Source organism: Oryx dammah, unplaced genomic scaffold (assembly GCF_014754425.2).
Source record: "Oryx dammah isolate SB20612 unplaced genomic scaffold, SCBI_Odam_1.1 HiC_scaffold_1, whole genome shotgun sequence".
Taxonomy (NCBI): domain Eukaryota; kingdom Metazoa; phylum Chordata; class Mammalia; order Artiodactyla; family Bovidae; genus Oryx; species Oryx dammah.
The window spans coordinates 62,318,881-62,339,500 of record NW_024070185.1 but is presented as its reverse complement, the minus strand read 5'-3'; the positions used below and the strand labels follow the sequence as shown (position 1 = coordinate 62,339,500).

Below are 20,620 nucleotides of genomic sequence, written 5' to 3'. Positions count from 1 at the left end.
GCACGATGTGGGAGTCCTCGCGTCAGTCCCTGCTGTGCCATCATGTTGATTCCCAAGTAGTTGGTTAGCTTCACAGCAGAGGCTTCAACTACCCACTCCTAGAGGGTGCGGTCTGTCTGAGGTTCACCTCTGTTCTCAGGTCCACAGTTTGGCCTGTATTTGAGTTCCAGCTGACAGTAAAGGAACAAATACATCATTTTTATGACCACTCCTGTCTCCAACCTCTTTCAGCATCTCCTCAGGGCTTAATGCATAGTAGGTATACAGGAAAGACTGGCTAGCCAGTTGGATGGGTGAGAGGACTGGGCAGATGAGCAGATAGTTGGATGGCCAAGTGGACAAGTGAGTGGATGGATAGCTATGTGGGTAGGTGAATGGATGTAGATGAATGGGTGCTGGAGAAAGAGGGAGCAAGATCAGGAGATGGATTAATGGATGAATGTGTAGGTGACTGAATGAATAGACATGTGGGCAGGTGGACAGATGGATTGATAAATGGGTAGGTGATAGGTAGGTAGATGAGCAGGTGGGTGGATAGACATAGATGAATGAGTGGATAAGTTGGTGGGTGGATAGGTGGGTGAGAAGGAGTGAATGAGCGAACAGCAGGCTTAGAAGAGGCATTGGCAGTTCATATGTGTCTACTTCATTCTAATCAAAGCACATTTTTTTCCAGGAGGATCTTTAGAGGTGATAGCCCTGATGTCTTGACTCCTTTTCTGTACAAGTCCTGACCTCTCTAGAAAGTGTTTGCCACATTTTCTGATGTGAGGTCCCACTTGTCATCGGACTCACACAGAAATCCATGTTTCATCTCAGGCCTTTCTTCTTCACTCACACTTCACCCTTTCAGGGACTGGGCCTCATTAAAGTCTGTCCTCTACCCTGTTACTCTTTGAGGAAGCTCCTTGTTAGGGCATTTCTGCTGTGAAATGTATCACACCAAACCCATGTGAGTGCCATTCTGAATGCTAAAGACTGTTATTAGCAGATTTAGCCTAGAGATGTTTCAGAGTTGTCAGTTCTGATGTTCATAGGATTATATTTTCAAACATCATCACACATCCTCTATGACAGACTTGATTACTGTGATGTACTAGTTTTCTTCCTTTGAGAGATGTTTCAGTTGCAAAAATGATTCTGAAAGCATTTGAGAGAAATGCCAGGCAAAACTGAAGTGACACTCTTTCATTTGGGTGCTTCTTTAGCTTGCAGTGGCAAGAATGAGCACTGGACATGGAGTCCCTGGACCTCAGTTTGCATGCTGTCCCCTCCACCTTAGCAGTGGTAACCTCAAAAAAGTCTCAGATCTTTACATAAAGGTTGGAGGGCTATTCCTGGAAAAGGGAAGAATCAATGCAAAGGCCTTGGGGTGGGGGCACCTTTGAGAAAGCAACAGAAAGCCCATGTAACGAGCTGAGGGTGGGATGGGATGAGCCTGGGTGTGGGGGAGATAAGTAGGTGGAGAACAGGTCATGTCGTGCCTGTTATCCCAAGATCAGCAGGAACCTGGTTGCTGTTCTTAACAAGCTTCCCCTGGCCATAGTGGGAAGGAACAGTGGAGAAGGAGACAAGAGCAACTGCAGGGATGCGGTACCAACCACGGCAGCAGAGTACACAGAGAGGCAGGTGGATTCAAGGCACGTGTCAGGAGAAAAACCACAGGGCAAGGTTACTGACCAGTTATGGTAGAAAAGGGGATGATCAAGTATGTACTCCTCATGCAGTTGCTTCCTATTTTGAACTGAAAGGGTCTCAAATTGTATACACTGTGAAGATTATTGCAGTAAATTAAAAAAATTCATGTATAGACTCTGATATTCTGTACATTTTAACACTAGATAAGCTGAAAATTTGCATGGTGGCCCAGGGGAAACTGGATGGTGCCATCGCCCCTCCTAATGCTGCAGAAACAAAACTTGATTACTGTGATGAACTAGTTTTGGTTACTGAAGTCTTTTAAGTGACATACATGACTCATATCCTATTGGTTTAAATATTAAAGGAGCCCCTGGGCCAGTGGCCTAGACTTTTAGTCTAGACAGTTGGGCTTGACTTCAAAGGACAGGTTGGGTTTGGAAAATCAGAGATAATTGGAGCAGGGAAGAAAATGTTTTCTAGAAATAAGCACCCAGACTTTTCCATCCCTGTGTGAGGAGTACTATATCGCCTTAGACCTAAAATACTGTACTTCTAGAAAAGGAAGTATTTTGCTCAGGAAGCAATCATGACATGAGCAAAGACACAGCCAGTTGGAGTGCTCGTGACAACATGGTTTGTTACAGTAGGGGCAGAGGAAACCCTGGAAATAACTTAAATGCCCAGTGGTTGGGCTTAGCTAAATAAACTGTGACACATCTTTCCAGTAGAATTGTTGGCAGCCACTAAAAATAGTTGTTATGGAAAAATATCTAATGGCATAGATTGTTTATAATATATTGCTTGGTGATTCAATTTCAAAAAGAGTGGGGCAGATAGGGGAGAAAGGGTGGGAGCAAATGTCAGAGAGGCCTTCAGCATGTCCTACCCTGGTGTGGGCCTCAATTTTTTGGGCCTAGAAGAGCTGACTCCATTTACTTTCTCCTCCATGCCAGCCTCTGCTGAGTTGATCCCCACTGGTTGGAGTCTAGTTAACTGAGGGCATGTTATGCAATTTCATCTTGAATATGTATAATCAAAATTACATAGAGTGTTACACACCCTAACACAGGGTATAGGCTAGCTTGAAAAAGTCTTTTGGAGGGCTAATGAGGTCTGGAGGGCTTAGGGTGTATACAGTTAATTACTAATTGTGACTGATCAGCTCTTGTAGCCTCTTAGTGTACATGGATGAAGAGCACAGGATTTTGTATATGTGTATGTAAGTATCTTATACATGCACGTATCCATGTGTATATTATTACATGCCCACAGTATGTGATAAAACAGTGACCTAGATTCTCTCTTCAGCACATGGGATCTTTGGGAAGCCATGTGTAGTGATAGCTAATCCCCATAACCACTGTCAATTCCCCTTCAGTGGTTTGGCAGGGTCTCTGCAGTGTGTGCAGGCTCTACAGTGCTTTCTGAGATGTACAAAAAAATTCCCTGTTTGTCCTCAAATCTAGTCATCCCATCAACTAGCTTATAAAGAGCTGCCTCAGTAATCCATGTTTAATGGCCTTAGCCACTAGACAGCTGTCCTGGGAATTAAAGTCTCTTGTGAACAGAGTATCCTGAGGTTCTAAACTCCCATGTAATGGAAGTGAGTCCTGTTTCCCCCACCCGACCCCCACAGGAATGAGATTCGGAGCAGATGTCCAGCTTGGCATCTCCTCCCTGGGCTCCTGCTTCCTACCCGTTTTCATGAGTAGCAGCAACCATAACAGCAGTGGGATTCATCAGATGTCCCCTCCATCGGACAGCTGTGGACCTCAGCTCGGGATGAGTTCTGTGCCTCAGCTCATCTGTGGGGTTGGGGGACGTTGTCTGACATGACCAGAGAAGGGCTTCTCAGATCTCTCAGGCTGCTTGTGATGCTGAAATAGTGTAAGACAAAAGGTTTTCAAAACAGGAACCAAAATTTACTAAATCCCCGAGGTACTGAATGTCCAGGGAGCAAGCCCTGCCTGTGAGGGAGATGTGATCAGTACTGCTTCATAGAGGAGGAAACCAGCATTCGAGAGCCTGCGTAGCCTGCCCACATTCACACGGTGGGGAGGGTGGGGCCAGGCTTCAGGCGCGCTGTCAGCCACCTCCAGGGCCCAGGTTCATTGTGCACCCCTGCCCAGCTCCCTCCACGGAGTCCTCTGGACATGAGTTTGCACTAATGTGCCAGCCATGTTTCTAGAGAAATGTCTCCAGGCATCATCTCCATTCCCCCCTCCACTTGCCAGTCTCTGCTGACTCTGAAATCCCAAGTACTGCCTCTCTTCCCTCTCCCCTTTGCCACTCATTTATTCTGGCTCTCGCTTGTGCACTCAGCACATTATTCTTTCTGAATAACCTATGACCATATTATTTCTTATTAAGAGCTTCCATGCCCCCCCTCCACTGCCTACAGGATACAGCCTGGCATTTTAGGGGTCCCACCCCCAAGCCCAGGCTCTAACCTGCATTCCCAGCTGTTTCTCCTCAGCCTGTTCTTCACACGGAAGGGGTGCTAGCCGCTCTCCCCCATGGACATCATAATGTTTAACCTTAATGACAGTGCTCATGGGTTGTTTTTTTTTTCTGTCATCTTTTCAATCATTTATTCATTTAATGAATCATTCTTGAGAACTTAACACTGGGCCAGCTACTGTGTTGGGAGCTAGGGGTACAGCAGTGAGCCAGGTGAACAGAGACCTTTCAGAGAGCTTACAGTCTAGTGCACAGAGGTGGTCCATATGGACACAGTAAATGGATAAATTATATAGTCGGTTAGAAGGCATGCTTGCTATTCAAACAGAAAAAGAAAAAAGAAACATGCAGGAGGAAGGAGGATTGGAAATGCCACCAGTGGAGGGGGAGGGGAGCAGGATGGGGAGGGGAGCAGGATGGCGAGAGGAGGCCTCACTGGGAAGGTAACATACGAGAAAAGACTTGAAGGAAGTAAGAGAGCGAAACGTGTAATGACTGGGGTAAGAGTGATCCAGGCAATGGGCAGCCAGTGTAAGAGTCTAGGGGGACCATGTCTGGAGCACTTGCATCGGCAGGAGGGGAGCTCCTACTTCTGGTCAAGATAGAGAGATAATATCCAAGGACCTGGATAGACTCTCTTGCATTAAGCAATTGGGCTTCCCAGATGGTGCTAGTGGTAAAGAACCCGCCTGCCAGTGCAGGTAGACATAGGAGGCACAGGTTCAGCCCCTGGGTCGAGAAGACCCCCTGGAGGAGGGCATGGCAAACCACTCCAGTATTCTTGCCTAGAGAATCCTATGGACAGCAGAGTCCATAGTGTTGCGAAGAGTCGGACACAATTGAAGCAACTTAGCATGCATGCACACACGCTTAAGCAACTAAAATAACATTCAAATGATGTGAAACAATAGTTTTCTGACTATCACAGAGGAGAGTGACCTCTGCAAGAAGGGACACAAAGAGCACAACTTTTATGGTTGCCCAGCCTACTGCCTGGAGAGTTTCCAGGCCACAACATGAGGAGAGAGGGCAGGCAAACAGAGCCTGGTTGACGCTTCTCCACATTGAGGAGAGTTGAAAATTTGAATTTAGAGAGTCCAAGGAGGCTGGAATTTGCAGGCAGAGCAGTAGAGAGGAGACAGCTGCATGGAGAGGGAGAGCAGCGGAGATCTACATGCTTTGCTTGCTTGTTTGATCAAAATTACTATTGAGTGCCATCTACTTAAAAAGAGTTTGAAGCAGCTCTCAATAATAGGCATACATATATCAAGGCCACTGAAACAGAAGTCAGGAAGCTAAAACCGTACAATGTAAAGACAAAATATATAGCAAAGACCTAGGCTAGCATTGTGAATTTAATTATGAATTTAAACGAGCTGGATGCCAAGTGATAAAGAGAAATGAACCTCATTTTCTTCATCTATAAAATTGAATTCATGATCTCTGCCCAGCCTACCCCAGGGAGGGGCCACAAAGATCATCAAAGCTATGGGTGAGACTGTTTCATTCAGGACTCTTCTGGTGCAAGTAATTGAAAGCCGTACTTAACCGAAGACAACTGTGAGATTTAGAATGAGGCATCATCATTTCTCCATCTCTGGCTCTGCTTTCTCCTCTCCATCCTCAGCCTCTGCCCAGTTGCTTCTTCCTCCCATTATCACAGCACCAAGTCTGGGGATGGTGGGGGTGGAGAAGCCCATTTCCCCATAAGTGCCAACAAAATCCCTGGAGATCCCCCTTAGGTTTGATTGGCTATCTTGGGTCATGTGCCCATCCCTGAACCAGTCACTGGAGCTAGAGGATAGGCTGTATTGATTGACTTGGGCTAAGTCATGTGAATAAACTCCGGGAGTTTGTGTGCTGCAGTCCATGGGGTTACAAAGAGTCAGACACGACTGAGCGACTGAACTGAGCTGAACTCATGCAATCCAGCCCTGCCTAGAGTCAGCTTCACAAAACTTCAAGACTGAGAGTAGAGTCTAGAAGATCCTCTGTTGGTTTTTCTCTCTTTTTCTTCACTCTCACGGACCCATTTTCTACCATTCTCTATGTCCTGAGAGGCTGATTTCATAGATCACCCAGGATCTCTTGTCCTTGGGCTTCTGGTTGAATTTGGTCAGTGGAGAACATAGGCAGGAAATTGGAGGGCGGGAGGAGCAAGAGGGGTCAGGGTGCAGCCGCTCTACCACCACCACCACTTTGGGGCTGCGTCTCCTAAAATAGCTGTGCCCTTCCCTCCAGGGCTAAGTCTTCTCTGTGTCTCCCGGTCTTATGAAGCTCCACCAACACTCTTTCTTTGCCTTCAAATAACAGCTTATGCCTTTGCTAGTGTACAGGCACATAAGCTTCCCTTGTCTGCTCCTTTAATCTGCCCCTCACTCTGTAAGTGATCCTTAATAAAGTCCCTTTTGAACCATCCAGGGTGAATTGTTTCCTCCTGTGACCCTGTATTTATTATCTATTACCTCATACCAAATTATCCCAAAATGTAGTTGTCTGAAGCAACAATAAACTTTTATTATCTCACACAGTCTCTGTGAGTCAGGAATTCAGGAGTGACTTAGCTGGAAGGTTCCAGCCTGGGTCTTTTTATGCCTCCTCCTTGAAGCCTTCACAGGCCTTCCTTGAGTGAGTAAGCTAAGGCAGCTGAGGCTGGGACTACAGCCCATTTAGGGCAGAACTGTACTGGGGCAGGAGGGAAAGTAGGAGGTTTCAGAGTTCTGCAGACCTAAGCTCACACCCCAGGTCTGCGTCTCACAGCAGTGACCTGGGGCATGTGACTCACCTGACTGAGCCTCGTTTTCCTCATCCAAGAAATGGGAAGATGGCAATATCCCCAGGCCTGTGGACCACCTGGTTCACCCAAACTTGGATCCATTTAATACCAGAGCAGACCATACTTAGCCTGACAAGTGGGACCAGAGCCCAGGAATATGTTTGTTCACTACATAGTCCCTAGAGCCCAGCAAGCCTGGCCCAAGGGAGAAAGGTCCCCAGTACATGATGAGTGAATGAGTGTATGAATAACTGAATGAACAACATTCAAATGAACATACCACAGACCTCTTTGACTCCAGCTGGCTTCTAGTGCCCTTAAGACAAAATCTAGGTTCTGTTTTATTTTGTTTAACCTCCCTCAGGTACAGAGAATTGGCCCAACTCTGTTTCATTTCTTCATTCACTTTTTCATTCCTTTTTATCCCCATTCTCCACTGCCACCCTCCTTTCTCCACAACAGGCATTCTAATAAATCTAAGTATACCTTTTTTTTTTGTATGTAGTTTTGCAAAATGTGTATTGCTATGTGTGTTTTTAATTTATGTAAGTGGTATTGTGTTATATGTTTTTTTCTTCTTACTTTTTTATTAAGTCATATGCATCCATTCATTTTGCTCGTTGTAGATCTAATTTGTTGCTGATGACTCTCCCCAGGTCACCTCCATCTCTCCCACACACAGACACATACATGCACACACACACAAACACACACACACTGTAATGTGTGTACTTAGCACTCTTCTGAGTCCCCTATGAGAACTTCTAGAGGCTGTATCCCAAGAGTGGAATTCTGGGTCAGAGGGTATGTGGACACTTAATTGGACTAAGCAGTGATAGATGCTGCTCAGAATATCTGCTCCTATGACATCCTACCAGTGACACACTAGGTCATTATCAAGTCCTCACCAATACTTGCATGATCGTATTTCTAATTTTTGCCATTTCATTTGTATAAAATGACATCGATTTAATTTTGATTTCTAACGATATTGAGCCTCCTTTCATGTGCCTCTTTGCTCTGGGCTTCCTCTTTTGTAAATTGCTTGTTTGTGCTTTGCCCATGTTTCTGATGGATTTGCTGCTTGTATGTAGTGTTAATTTTCAGGAGCTGTGTCCAATCTGGATGTTAATATCATCTTTAGTGTAGACCTTACAAAATCTTCCATTCTGTCATCTGCCTATTATTGATTTTGTTCAGGGGCCTTTGTCTAACAGAAACACTCAATTCTGATATAATCAAATTAATCAAATTTTTTACCTTATCATTTGTCCTTTTGAAGTTTTTTTTGAGAAGTTTTTCCTTGCCCTTAGGCTTTGAAGATATTCTCCTACATTTTCTTCTAATCAAGGTTCCTCTCTACATCAAGTTTGTTCCCTCTGTAAGGGGAATTCTTAGCCTAGCTTTCAGATAATATAGATTTTATCTCTTTATATAATAGGAGAGATCACAACCAAATCAAGTGGAGGATCCCAGGCTAGAAACTCAGCAGCCTACCTCCCAGCCCCACACCCTTTCTGAAACACTGGTCCTTGAGTCACCAAGTCCTGACCACCTTTTCTTTACTATTTCTCCAGTCTGTGCCCTTATTTCTGCTTGGTTACCTCCTGTAGCCCGAGCCCCTGGCAGTCTGCCTGGACTGCTGCAGTACCAGCTGCCTCATTTGAACTCTGTCTCTGGCCCCCAGGCCAGTCTGCAGCCCACCTGGCTTAAAGTGAAGATTCCAACGGATTGCAAATTGCACGTCTCAGACTTTCAGGTCGACTGGTCAGCAGTTTGGTTTTCCTTGTGGAGACTAATCTATTTAACAAAAATAGAACATACAGTAAAGCAAAATTAAATATTCCTAATCATGGGGATGTTTGCATCTGCAAATGACCAGGAAAGAAGGGAGGTTCAGGGTGGGGGCAAAAAGCTTAGAGGAGGCTCCGTGATTCTTGGATTTAGAGCTACACGGCCACTCACCCAGGAACCTGGGCAAGGACCCCACTCGCTGGCCCCGTCAGATCCCCGCTCCAGCTGTGCTGATGAGAAGTGGTACCACTGAATCAAAAAGCCTTTCCTCACTTCTCCGCTTTCCTCATGCCTCACATCCTAGCCACTGCTAGGCCCCGAAGAGTCCACCTCCTTCCCGACTCTTCTCTGTCTGCGTCACCCTCATCTCTCACTTGGAGTCCACGTCAGCTGCTAACTGACTTCCTTGTCTCCAGTCTTGCCATCGTAACCATCCATTTTCCACACAGCAGCCAAAGCAGTTTTCCTTTTTTTTTCTCCCTTTATAGAGATATAACTGACAAATAGGAATGATATATATTTAGGGGGTACAATCTGATGATTTGATGTATGACTACATTGTAAAATGATCTCCACAACCAAGGTACTTAACACAGCCATCACATCACAGATTTACCTTTTTCTTATCTTTATTTTTTCTTTTCTTTTTTAGTCATGAGAATACTTAAGATCTACCCCTCTAGCAAGTGTCAAGTGTACAGGACAGTATTATCTGTGTCTTCTCCCAATTTCCACTCACTCTAGGGTTGGCTATTGGCAGAGCTGACAAGGACGCTGGGAGACATGGCCCGCAAAGTCCCAGGTCCAGCCACACAGAGCCCAGTGGACCAGGGCAGCTTGGATGCTGAGAGACAGTAGTAGTCATGGGACAGCCCCTCCTCTAGCTCTTCCCACTCTGATTTGAAGCCCGCCCCCCGCCCCTCTTTAAGAAGAGATTCTCGTCCATCCCTTGCGCCAGTAAAAACTAGGCATTTTGAATTTCTCTTCAGTTTCATATTCCTGAGAAGACTGACCAGGCCACTGTGCTGGAACCAGCTCCTGCAGGCTGCCCAGAGCCAGTTGTTAATGGTTGATCTCTTGAAATCTGCCTTGGTGGGAATATTTACACTGTGGAAATTGGCAAACACTACAGATCAGCCCCCTCCCCAAAAAGCCAGTTTAACAGTTACCAACACATTCTTGACTCCTTCTTCTGCCTACCTCCTATTCCATTCCTCCTCCTTCCCCCTAGCCCAAGGCTGCTTGGGACTCACTCTCACCCCCACAAAGGGCTAATTTTCTGATCAGTGACTAGTTTTTGAAATGAAGGCAGGGTAGTATGTGGTTAGAAGATTGAGCTTGAAATTAAGCATGTATAGGGTGAGTCTCAGTTCTGCTGCCTCTAGATGTGACCCTAGGCAACTTTCTTCTCAGGCCCTCAGTTTTCTTATCCTTAAAATGGAGATGATAATAATAATACATAGTTCATTCCATTGAGGTTGTTGTTGAGAATTAATTAATAAAGGAGAACCCCAGGAAAAAAATCTTAGAGAACATACACAAGTGTTTTAGTAGAGCTAAAAATAAGTTAAAGATTGTTATCACTGCATGTTATGCAGAGAAAAACCTGAGAACAGAGATGAAAAGAGACTTGCCCAGCTTCCCTTTCTGGAAAATGGCAGAGCACAGCCCAAATCTACCTCTCAGGCCCCTTGTTCATTGCTCTTTCCATTCTTCTAAGTTGAGGGGGAAATGTGCTTATGCTTGCACAGATCCTTGGCTCTTATTCAGGAAAACTCTAAGCTGTCAGTAAAACTTAATCTATTCCAAGAGGGAGTATTATTTTGTTGGTGATGATGTTGCTATTTTTATCTGTAAAAAATGTGCCTCCTTATAATAGCCTTTCAATAAAGTTTTCCTGTTATTAAAATAATGCATGCTCATTAGAGGATATCGGAAAATATTGAAAAGTAAAAGGACAAAAAAGGCATAATCCCACAACCCAGGAACAACCAATCAACCTTGAATATTCATTGGAAGGATTGATGCTGAAGCTCCAATACTTTGGCCACCTGATGTGAAGAGCTGACTCATTGGAAGAGACCCTGATGCTGGGAAAGATTGAGGGCAAAAGGAGAAGAGGGCGGCAGAGAATGAATCTGAGCAAACTCTGGGAGATAGTGAAGGTCAGGGAAGCCTGGCGTGCCGCAGTCCATAGGGTCACAAAGAGCTGGACATAGCTTAGCGACTGAACAACCACCACCTTGCCCACTCTGCTCCATGCTCTTCTTCCCCTCAGTCCCACTGGCACTGTTTCAATTCCTCCCACTTCCCAATCTCTTTCCTGCCTCGGGACCTTTGTACTTGCAGTTCCTCTTCCCAGGGGGAAACTCTCCCCTCACTCTGAGCTAAATCCTTCAGGTCTCAATGCAAATGCCATCTCTTTAGAAGTCCTCCTTGATCCCCAGTCTAACTGGGGTCTTGCAGTTCTCTCTTGTACTACCCTGTTCTTTTCCTTTATATCACTTACTGTAGTTTGTAATTATATATTTATCAGTGTATTTATTGTTTAATGTCTGTAGCTCCCCCCAGACTGCAAGCTCCATGCACTCTAGGACCACATGAACTTGGCTCACTCTTTATCCAGTGCCTGCCTGGCACAACTTTGACATATAGGTGCTCAACAGTGCTGATTGATCAAATGCATGTATCATAATATTTCATCATGCGTCTGTCTCACTTTGGTGTTTCCTTATTTCTTGGATATCTTGTTAATATCTGATAGTTTGCTATTCTAAATAAGCTTGACTCTTGTATCATTACAGGAAGAAAAGAGACAGTTGGTCCCACCTCTCTGGGGCCATCCAGCCAGCCATCTTCTCTTGATCTCCATTGTTCTCCACTTCACTAAACCCTGCCTTAGACCACCACTCTCTCTGTGGCTGGACACCACTTTAACTCTATGGGCCATCTGATCACGATCCTTCAGAAGGATGCCCCTGCATTTAATGGCACCAGCAGAAGGATGGCAGTGGACAGGGCACACTTCCCATCCTGCCCCTCCTTTTAGTTCACTGCAAACCAGCTGCTGAAGACTCAATGGATACATCAAATTTTCCTCAAGACTTAGGTCTATCAAAAGCATTTTTATGTAAGAAGATATCTTAAATAGTATGCAAAATATCCCTTATCTTATAGCCCAAGGGACATGCAAGGAAAAAAGGAGTATTTTTCACCTTTGCAAAACATGTGGGTAGATATACCCAGTTTCTCAGTATTTCTTTTATGCCCTGTCATCCCCTGGGAAACAGAAAACACCTTCTTCTTCAAGCCTACATGATGAGGAGCTCTACTCTTTAAGGAAAATCTGACCAGCAGTATAACCCTCAAATTTTCTCAAAGTCCTCGTTATTCATTTGAGACCAGTGTTGTCCTAGGTAAAGTCAGCCTACAGTGGTCTTGACTCATCCACACAGACAGTGATGGGCTGGCCAGGGTCCCCCAGCACCCTTCAGCTTCCATCTCCTTAGAGATTTTGCTGTCTGTGTGGCATGTCAGGGCAGATCTTGTTTCCCCACAGCATAAATCAAACACTCAGCTGATCATGTTTGCTCACACCTCCCAAAGACAAACACAACTGCCCGGAGACAAGAGTGGAGTTAGAGCCGTATTAAAGACAGAACGCCTTCCCTAAATGCAGTGTGTCTGGCTGAGACTGTGTCCCTCAGTGGGCCCAGAGTTCCGTGAGATTAGGCTGAGCCAAGCAAGTCTTCCCTCTCTGTAGCCTTCAACTCTAGCCCAACGTCAGATAATTTTCCAGGAAGGGTGTCTCTGCCCTTTAATGTAAAACTGAAAGAGATAAAAAAATTTTCCAATGTAGGGCTTGGCCTGTGCAATTCATAAACTGTTGTTGGAATAAATTTCATTCATGCTTAGTGGTGAAACATTAAAGATGAACAGTGAAAACAGAATTAATTTTTCTAAGAGGGCGCCACTGAATCTTACTGACTGCTGGAATCCTTAGTGTACATTTTACTCTCTGCTGATTTTTTGGGGGATTCTCAACTGACATCATGGTGGAATTTTGCAAACTCAGATTATCTGGAGGATTATAAGAGTTAATCTCTGTGTGCGGCAATTCCGGGTTTTGCTTTTTTCATAATTGTCTTCTTTAGCTCTCACAGACAATCCCGAGAAGTATTTTTCTTCCTATTTTTCAAGTAGGAGAATTCATGTTCAGAAACATTCAATGACTGTTCAAGGTCACACTGGTGGCTAATTTACTCTTGTCTGGTGAATGCAGAAACTAAAGTCTTTTTTCCGTATGTTATCCTATGTGTTCTGAAGATTCCTCTAAAAAAGAAAATTCAGCTTTACATGTCCCAATTCAACCTGAACTGTTTGGATCAGCTTTTATGAAACAGATTGCTGTCTTTGACATGAGCAACATCTCTTTCGGGAAGAAGAAAATTCCTTATAAACTATCCACTTGGGGTTTTACCTCCATTATTTTATTTGCATTCCAAATCAGCTCTGTGGTCATTCTTATAAGCTCCTTTGGAAGTTAGAATCTGTTATCAATCAGCATGCAGTCAAGAAAGCAGAAAGCACTTCAGGCATTTCAGAGGGAGATTTAATACGGGGAACTGGTTACAACTCTGTTGGAAGGGGTGGAGGAGCAAGTCAGGTAGGCACTGTCAGCAGAGATGAGTATTTACAGAAAATGACCAGGCCCCTTGGGCTGCAGGAGCAGTAAGTGGACTGGTTGGTGTTGCCACTGCCTCTGACATGCCTGAAGTACTTTCTGTTTTCTTGGATGCATGCTGACTGGTAATGGATTCCAACATCCACGGAGCCTTTAAGTGGCCACAGAGCAGACGGGAAATGCAGATAAAATAATGGAGACCCCAGCACTCTGGCCTCTGAGGCTCCTGCCACTGCAATTTCTGTTGCCGTTGGGCCCCCAGCACTGCTGCTGAGCAGTTAGCCGGAGCCCCACTACATACACTAACAGTGCGGAGCTGCTGGGGCCCTGGACACCTGCAGTCACTCAGCTCCTGCTGCTGCAACCAAAGAAGGAAAAAAAATTAAAAAAGCTTTTCCCTGCTGCACACTTTCTAACCCCCTGTGAATGCTTCTCATTAGCAGAACCTAAATAGACACCAGCTGGCAGGGGCCTCTGGGAAGTGTGGTTTCTGGGCTGTGGGCCCCTGTGACACAGAGGAGGACATAGTAGAGTGAGTGTGGACTGGGAGCCGACAGATTCCAGCCCTCACCCCAGCCAAAAAGAACACCATTGCTTTGGAATGTAATGCGTCACGTGGTTTGGTCTCAGGTCGATGGAATGATCCTCTGTTACAGCCTAGACCGCACGCAACAAAAGCTTAAGGAGAGTCTTAACATTTCTATGTGTATAAAGAATACGCGTGTGGGGAGAAGAGCAGAAAATAATCCCTGATCAAGCTAGGATTTTAGAAACCAAAGCCAGCCCGGCTTCCCTGGCTAAGATGCCAGGCCACCGTGAAACCAGAGTCTGTCTAGCTGCCATGCGGACTTGACTCAGAACCCATCGCCTCTGTTCCCACCTGTTATCGCTCAGGCTCCTTTGGTTTGTGAAAAAGAGATTGTTCCAGTGACCTCTGATGGCAGATGTCTTAGGCCAGGTTACCCATGAAACAGACTCTGAGACAGAGATTCACATACAGGAGGTTTATCAGGGAGGCTTTCAGGACAAAACCAAAGAAGGGAAGCAGAATCAGGGAGAGGGATGAGCTGAGTTGCGGGCAGCGCAGTCCCGGCCTCAGCCACCGCTGGGGGACCTCTGGAGCCCACGGTCCTTCACAGCTGCCCTGAGCAAGGCAACTCAAACCACTGTGTGCCTTCACTTTGACCAGTGGATGTAGGCTGCCCCCAGGGAGGGACTTAACCTTAATCGTCACCCTTCGAGCAACTCAGCAGCAACCAAGATGCTAGGGAAATACGTCTGTATCCTGGGGACATCTGGTCACACACCACGGTGCTCACCACATCCCCTCCCAGAGGACAGAAGTAGAAGGGAAGTGTCTGCTGCCTGGTACAGTGCTTAGGCACCTTGGCGATGCACTCTGGACTGGTCAGAGGGAGAGTGTGACCACCATCATAGTCTAAGTCACTGTCACTTCACACCTGTGACCAGACGCCTGAGCCTCCCTCCCATGTCTCTTCTCCCACTCTCTCTCCAAGAACCAGAGCAATCGTCTCAAATCTTAAATCAGATTACATTACTTCTTTGTTTAGGCTCCCCACCCCTATGGCTGTTCATTGCGCTTAGCATGCCCTCCAGAGCCCAGTTGGGGCCCCCAGACTCTGCCTACCTTACCTTGCTCCCCCTGCTGGCCGTTTCTGATCCTTCCCACCTGAGGGCCTCTGTCTTGGCCCTTCCCTTTGCCTGGAGTAGCTGCTTCTTGCCGTGCAGGCCTCAGCTCTTATGTCCCCTCGTCAATGAGGTCTTCCCTGGAAGTGTATTAGTCGCTTAGTCATGTCTGACTCTTTGCAACCCCACGGACTATAGCCCGCCAGGCTCCTCTGTCCATGGCATTCTCCGGCAAGAATACTGGAGTGGATAACCATTCCCTTCTCTAGGGGATCTTCTTGACCCAGGGATCAAACCCAGGTCTCCTACACTGCAGGCAGATTCTTTACCAACTGAGCCACCAGACTCACTCCACCACCCAGATACTGCCTTTTGATTTCCTTCACAGCACTCTTCAGTAACTGATGAGACCTCATTCATTTATTGGTGAACATGTTTTGCCTGTCTGTCCTAATCATACGTAAAGGTCTCTGAGAGCAGAAATCAGCACCTAAAAGAGGACTCGGCCTGGAGCAGGTAAATATTTGTGGAATGTCGTGAGTTGAGCACCTGCTCACATGGAGGACATCCATCAGGCAGAATTTCATGAACATCAGCTGACTGGCTTGTGGCCTTCCTCACTCATGTCCAGTCTTATCCAGGTGGGCTTGGCTGGAACGGTGGTCCCCATCCAGTCAGCCGTGGTCAAGTTTGCAGGGTTGGCATCAACTGTCAAACCCAGCAGATGCCATGGTCACGACCTTAGGCGAGAATCACATATTGAATCTTCCTCAGAAGGGGGCTTGGCGAGCTTCACCGCCCTTCTCTGGTGCAGACCCTCGACATAGCCACTTACCCACCCACATGGCCACATTACTCACAGTTACCACAGTCGCAGAGCTCTCTCCCTTTGATTGAACACACAGTGGCCCATGTGGTTTGGGAGCTCAGTCACTTAGGGGCTGATATTTCTGAGCTGTGGCTTAGGGCCCAACAGTTTACCCCTTTGCCAGCTGAAATCATGTGATGTTGAAAATGTCTTCCCCAAGGCTGGAAAGCTTCTTGGTACTCGAAATCTTTTTTTTATTTCAGCTCTCTGCTATTAAGTGTGTTCAGATAAAAATTACTAGTGCCATTTACTGCATGCCTGTTGAAGACCAGGAGCTGTGCTAGGTCCATAACTCAGGTGCTCAGGGACTTGCCCGAGGGGGCCCTGAACCCAGCTTTGAGATACTCAGACACTGGCCTCCTTCCACTGCATTACCTGAAAAATTGAGATAGGAGGAGCTCCTGTTTACAAACATAGTTACTGTGAGAAAAATAAAATATGACAGACCTTACTTCCAAGATGAACTAATTAGTTTTATCTAAAAAGTAAAGGAGAAAGGAAAAAAAGAAAAAAAACCCAAAGTGAAAGGAAATTCTTTCTCACTCCTGTCCTGTATTCCACTCCAGTATTATTCCATCCACACATTGAATACCTTTCGATATACTTTTTCATTTAATAAAGATTCTTCAGAATTTGTCCACATTTTATATCCCGAGCTCTTTGGGGTTCTTCAAAGCTTGGCAGAAGATGGGTGAATTAGTTAGATGTCCACCTTTGCCAAACAAAGAAATGTCCTGGGAACAAAATTTGCATCTTTCCCACCCTTGCAAAGTGGTCCATTTGCATAAAAGTGATCCTTTGGAAGATGTTCTATGTTTTTCAATCATCCCTAGAAATAAAATCACAGCTCCTGTCTCACCTTGCGCTGAAGTGTTTTCACACTCCAGGGAATTGCTTACCGTCACCTGAATATAGAATTCGGTGGGCGTTAGTTTCAAACTGATACTACTCACAGCTGTCTTCAGGATTTCAAAAAGATGTCAAAGTAGCCTTAGAACATGTCTCTCATGGCGACAACAGGTTGAGTGATTCTCTTTGTGCCAAAAGCTTCAGGGCCTCAGACTTTGGATTTCCACCATGGGAAGACATGTACTTTCTGTCACTTTCTCTTGAGAATTGCATAGAATCCATGGTATCGTCTGTGCTGTTCCCTGATGATGCAAGCTCATAACTGTGCTCGTAAAGCTGTGTACCTTTAAGACAATTCATTTCTTAATTTCACATTAATGGAAAGAATGGAAGAGATTTATTTCTGGATCAGAAACAATATGCTGTGGTAAAGTTGCACAGGCCTTAAAATCAAACTCGGGTTTGAATCCAGCAGCCTCACTTGCAATGACCTTGGCATAACCTCCTTCAGTTTCTTGATCTGTAAAATTAGAATCATCCCTTCTTTCCACTCAAGCGTGTCATAAACACTCATTGATATAACCTGTGTCAGTTTCCTTGCAGGGTTGCAGAATTTTAGGTGGACCATAAATAGACAGAGACCACACCCTCTCTTTATGTTCCTGGCTTATTTGGCCCAGGATATGGAAGCCGGGTATCAGCCAGCAAGGCAGATGCAGCAGATGACTCTTGTCTTTAGCTCCTGGGGTCCCTAATGAGGGGTGCTCAGCTGCCTGTGACACTAGTCAGGTCTCACTGGCTCAAGAAGCTTAATTTTGTGCTGCCCCATAGCCCAGTTATAATTGGGGCTGACATCACCACTCACGAAGAACTTACAGAAACATTCTCTGTCCTTAATAAGATATACAGGCCTGACCCTGTATTCCTGTATCCCTTCTGACCCTTCAGATAAACAGCCTCAGCAAAGACCTGCATCTTTATGGGTGGGGCATGGGAGCAGAGCCAGGGCCAGGCTCCAAGGGCTTCGTCTCTTCCTCCATCTTTCCAACCACCCTGGAAGACCTTGTCCTGGGATAGCACGGGGCACATGGGTTTTTAATAAATAGTCGTGATGATAATGATGGTGCATATCTTGGCCTTAATATACATGTGTTGGTTTCATTATTTTGTGCTCCTCTTATTATCCAGATAAAGTCACAACCATTCTAAAAACAATTAGTTTAATTTTGCATCTGTGGTTCCTCAGGAGTCTGCTCTTTCTCCAGTAATAATTGCATTCTACAATTAATGAATTTCAGCTGAGATCACTAGTGTTTGGGCTAATATGGCATTTCTTCTTTGTTCTTGTTTGTTTTGTTTTTAGGGTCAAGTTGTATTCCGGAACGGGGAGAGAATGGGGACCATTAAATTTACTCAGTTTCAAGGTAGGCTTTTTTGATGCTTATTCTTTCTAGTTGATGAATTCTATATTCAGAGATGTTGTGTTTATGCAATAAAATATGTCAGAAGAAATGAAAGTACAATGTTCCAGATAAGAGAAGGCAAAGTCAATAGAAAATACTCTGTGAAAACATTAGTTTCAACTTATTTAGAATATTTTTTCTCAACTGCCTAATTTCTCAGGGCTGTTCAGCCTTTCCACATGACTCAGGCACATGAATGTATGGGGGGTGGCAGTTAAGTCAGTGCCAGTATTCTGAGGAATCTGGCATTGTTTTAGCTTTTGATTACAGAGATTTTCAAACAGACTCTAAAGTTGAGATAATAGCACAGTGAACCTCATGTACTCATCACCCAGCTTCAACTATTTTCTCTGTTTTGCCAGTCTTGGTTTATCTTGACTCGCCCCATCCCCTACCCCCCCCCCCATTTTTTGCTATAATATTTTAAAACAGCTCCCAGACATTATCTCATTTCAATCTATAAATATCACAGTATGCATTTCTACTAGATAAGGACTTTTTAAAACATTACCACAATACTGTTATTGTACCTTAAGCATTTAACAGGTTTTAATATGCTTATTCCAAGTCTACGTTGCTCCTCTAATTATCTTGAAAATGACTCTATAATTGGTTTTTAGGGAGTCCACTGGAGAAGGCAATGGCAACCCACTCCAGTACTCTTGCCTGGAAAATCCCATGGACGGAGGAGCCTGGAAGGCTGCAGTCCATGGGTTTGATGAGGGTCTGACACGACTGAGCGACTTCACTTTCACTTTTCACTTTCATGCATTGGAGAAGGAAATGGCAACCCACTCCAGTGTTTTTGCCTGGAGAATCCCAGGGACAGGGGGCCTGGTGGGCTGCCGTCTCTGGGGTCGCACAGAGTCGGACACGACTGAAATGACTTAGCAGCAGCAGGGAGTGCACACAAAGTCCACTCATTGCATTTGGCTGGTGTGTCTAAGTCCCTTTTAATCTGTAATCTTCCCCGACACACTATTTGCAGGCCATTTTTGTTTTGTTTCGTTTTGTTTTAAGAAAACGAATCATTTGTTGGATTTTCCTGCTGTCAGAATCAGAAGGGACCTCAGCAGCCATTCAGACAACTCTCCTCATGTGACGAGGAGGAAACGGAGGCCCATAGGGCATCTGTGAGGAGCTGGGCCAGGTGTTCTGCCTGGAGGAACCTCGATTCAGCCTTTCATGGTCATTAGTAGGGTTGTTAGGCAGAACCATGAGACAGACCATTCATTAATGCAATGTTTTTCAATATCTGAATGTTTCTGGAAAATCCAGAAATGAGCAGTGCCTTCTGTGTCCACTCATTTTGAGCAGATCCCAGAATCATCCAGGGAAAAGCAAGAAATGAAATCGAGTTATTCAGATCCATTCAGGCAAATCTCAACCAGATTCAGATCAATCAGGTGTTGTCTGGTGCCACCGTTCCATAATGCGACCTTGTAGATTTACCCATTTGTCTTCCCGTGGCGGATAATTGAAACGCATGTCAGCTCTCTGGTGTGCACAAAAGATGTAATTTTAGGCAAACGTAATTATTTTTCCATTTGTTAAGTCTTACTTCTTCATTGGCTGAACAATGTAAGCATCTTGGCAAAGATATACTTACTTTTTTTTTTTTTTGAGTGATTGCAACTAAATTCTCTTGTCACATTTCCAGTTCTCAAATTATATCGTTCTGGGAGAATACTTCGTAAAATATTGATTGGCCAATCACAGCTACAAATGAATGCCAATTTTATTGCCTTTTTTCCCCTGAATGTTAGGATTAGACACCAACTCCAGTGACTGGTTTTAGGCATTTGTAAAGAAAGCATTGTAGCAAACAGCAGTTCAGAGGTGAGTTGAAAACCACCTGAGCACAAGTCCAGTGTATAGGCATGTGACTCACCGCTCTGAGTCACATGCCTGTGTCCTCATCTATAAAATAGGGATATGATCCTATCTACCGTCTTGGGATGTGGGAAGAGCTACATGACACGCCATAGAGAAACATGTGCATATCTTTCCTGCTCAGCAAGTAATAGCTATCATGATTAGCTTTTACTCAAAAATTATGATACTTGCCTGGGGCAAGTCCACATTTTCTTGGTGTGTTGAAGCCCTCTGGGTGCCACTTTCTCTGCCTACGCAGAGCATGCGTGCGTGCTCAGTCACTTAAGTCATATCTGACTCTTTGTGACCCTATGGACCGTAGCCCACCAGGCTCCTCTGTCCATGGGATTCTTCAGACAAGAATACTGGAGTGGGTTGTCATGCCCTCCTCCAGGGGACTCTTCATGACCCAGCGATCAAACCCCTGTCTCCTTATGTCTCCTGCATTGGCAGGCAGGTTCTTTACCACTAGCACCACGTGGGAAGCCCGCCTACCTCTCAGAGATGTTCCCAACACTTAGTGACATGTACGGTGTCACATGTGCAGGGCCTTAGAAATGATT

At 45.2% G+C, this 20,620-nt stretch overlaps 1 protein-coding gene across 1 annotated transcript in view; it reads left to right on the top strand.

Moving 5' to 3' along the window:
• The window catches only part of GABBR2 (gamma-aminobutyric acid type B receptor subunit 2), a 371,768-nt gene that overhangs the window by 253,978 nt on the left and 97,170 nt on the right, over positions 1–20,620 (top strand). The window contains exon 8 of the mRNA XM_040238757.1: positions 18,083–18,143. Coding sequence (XP_040094691.1) covers positions 18,083–18,143 — 61 coding nt within the window. The remainder of the gene's footprint in view (positions 1–18,082; positions 18,144–20,620) is intronic.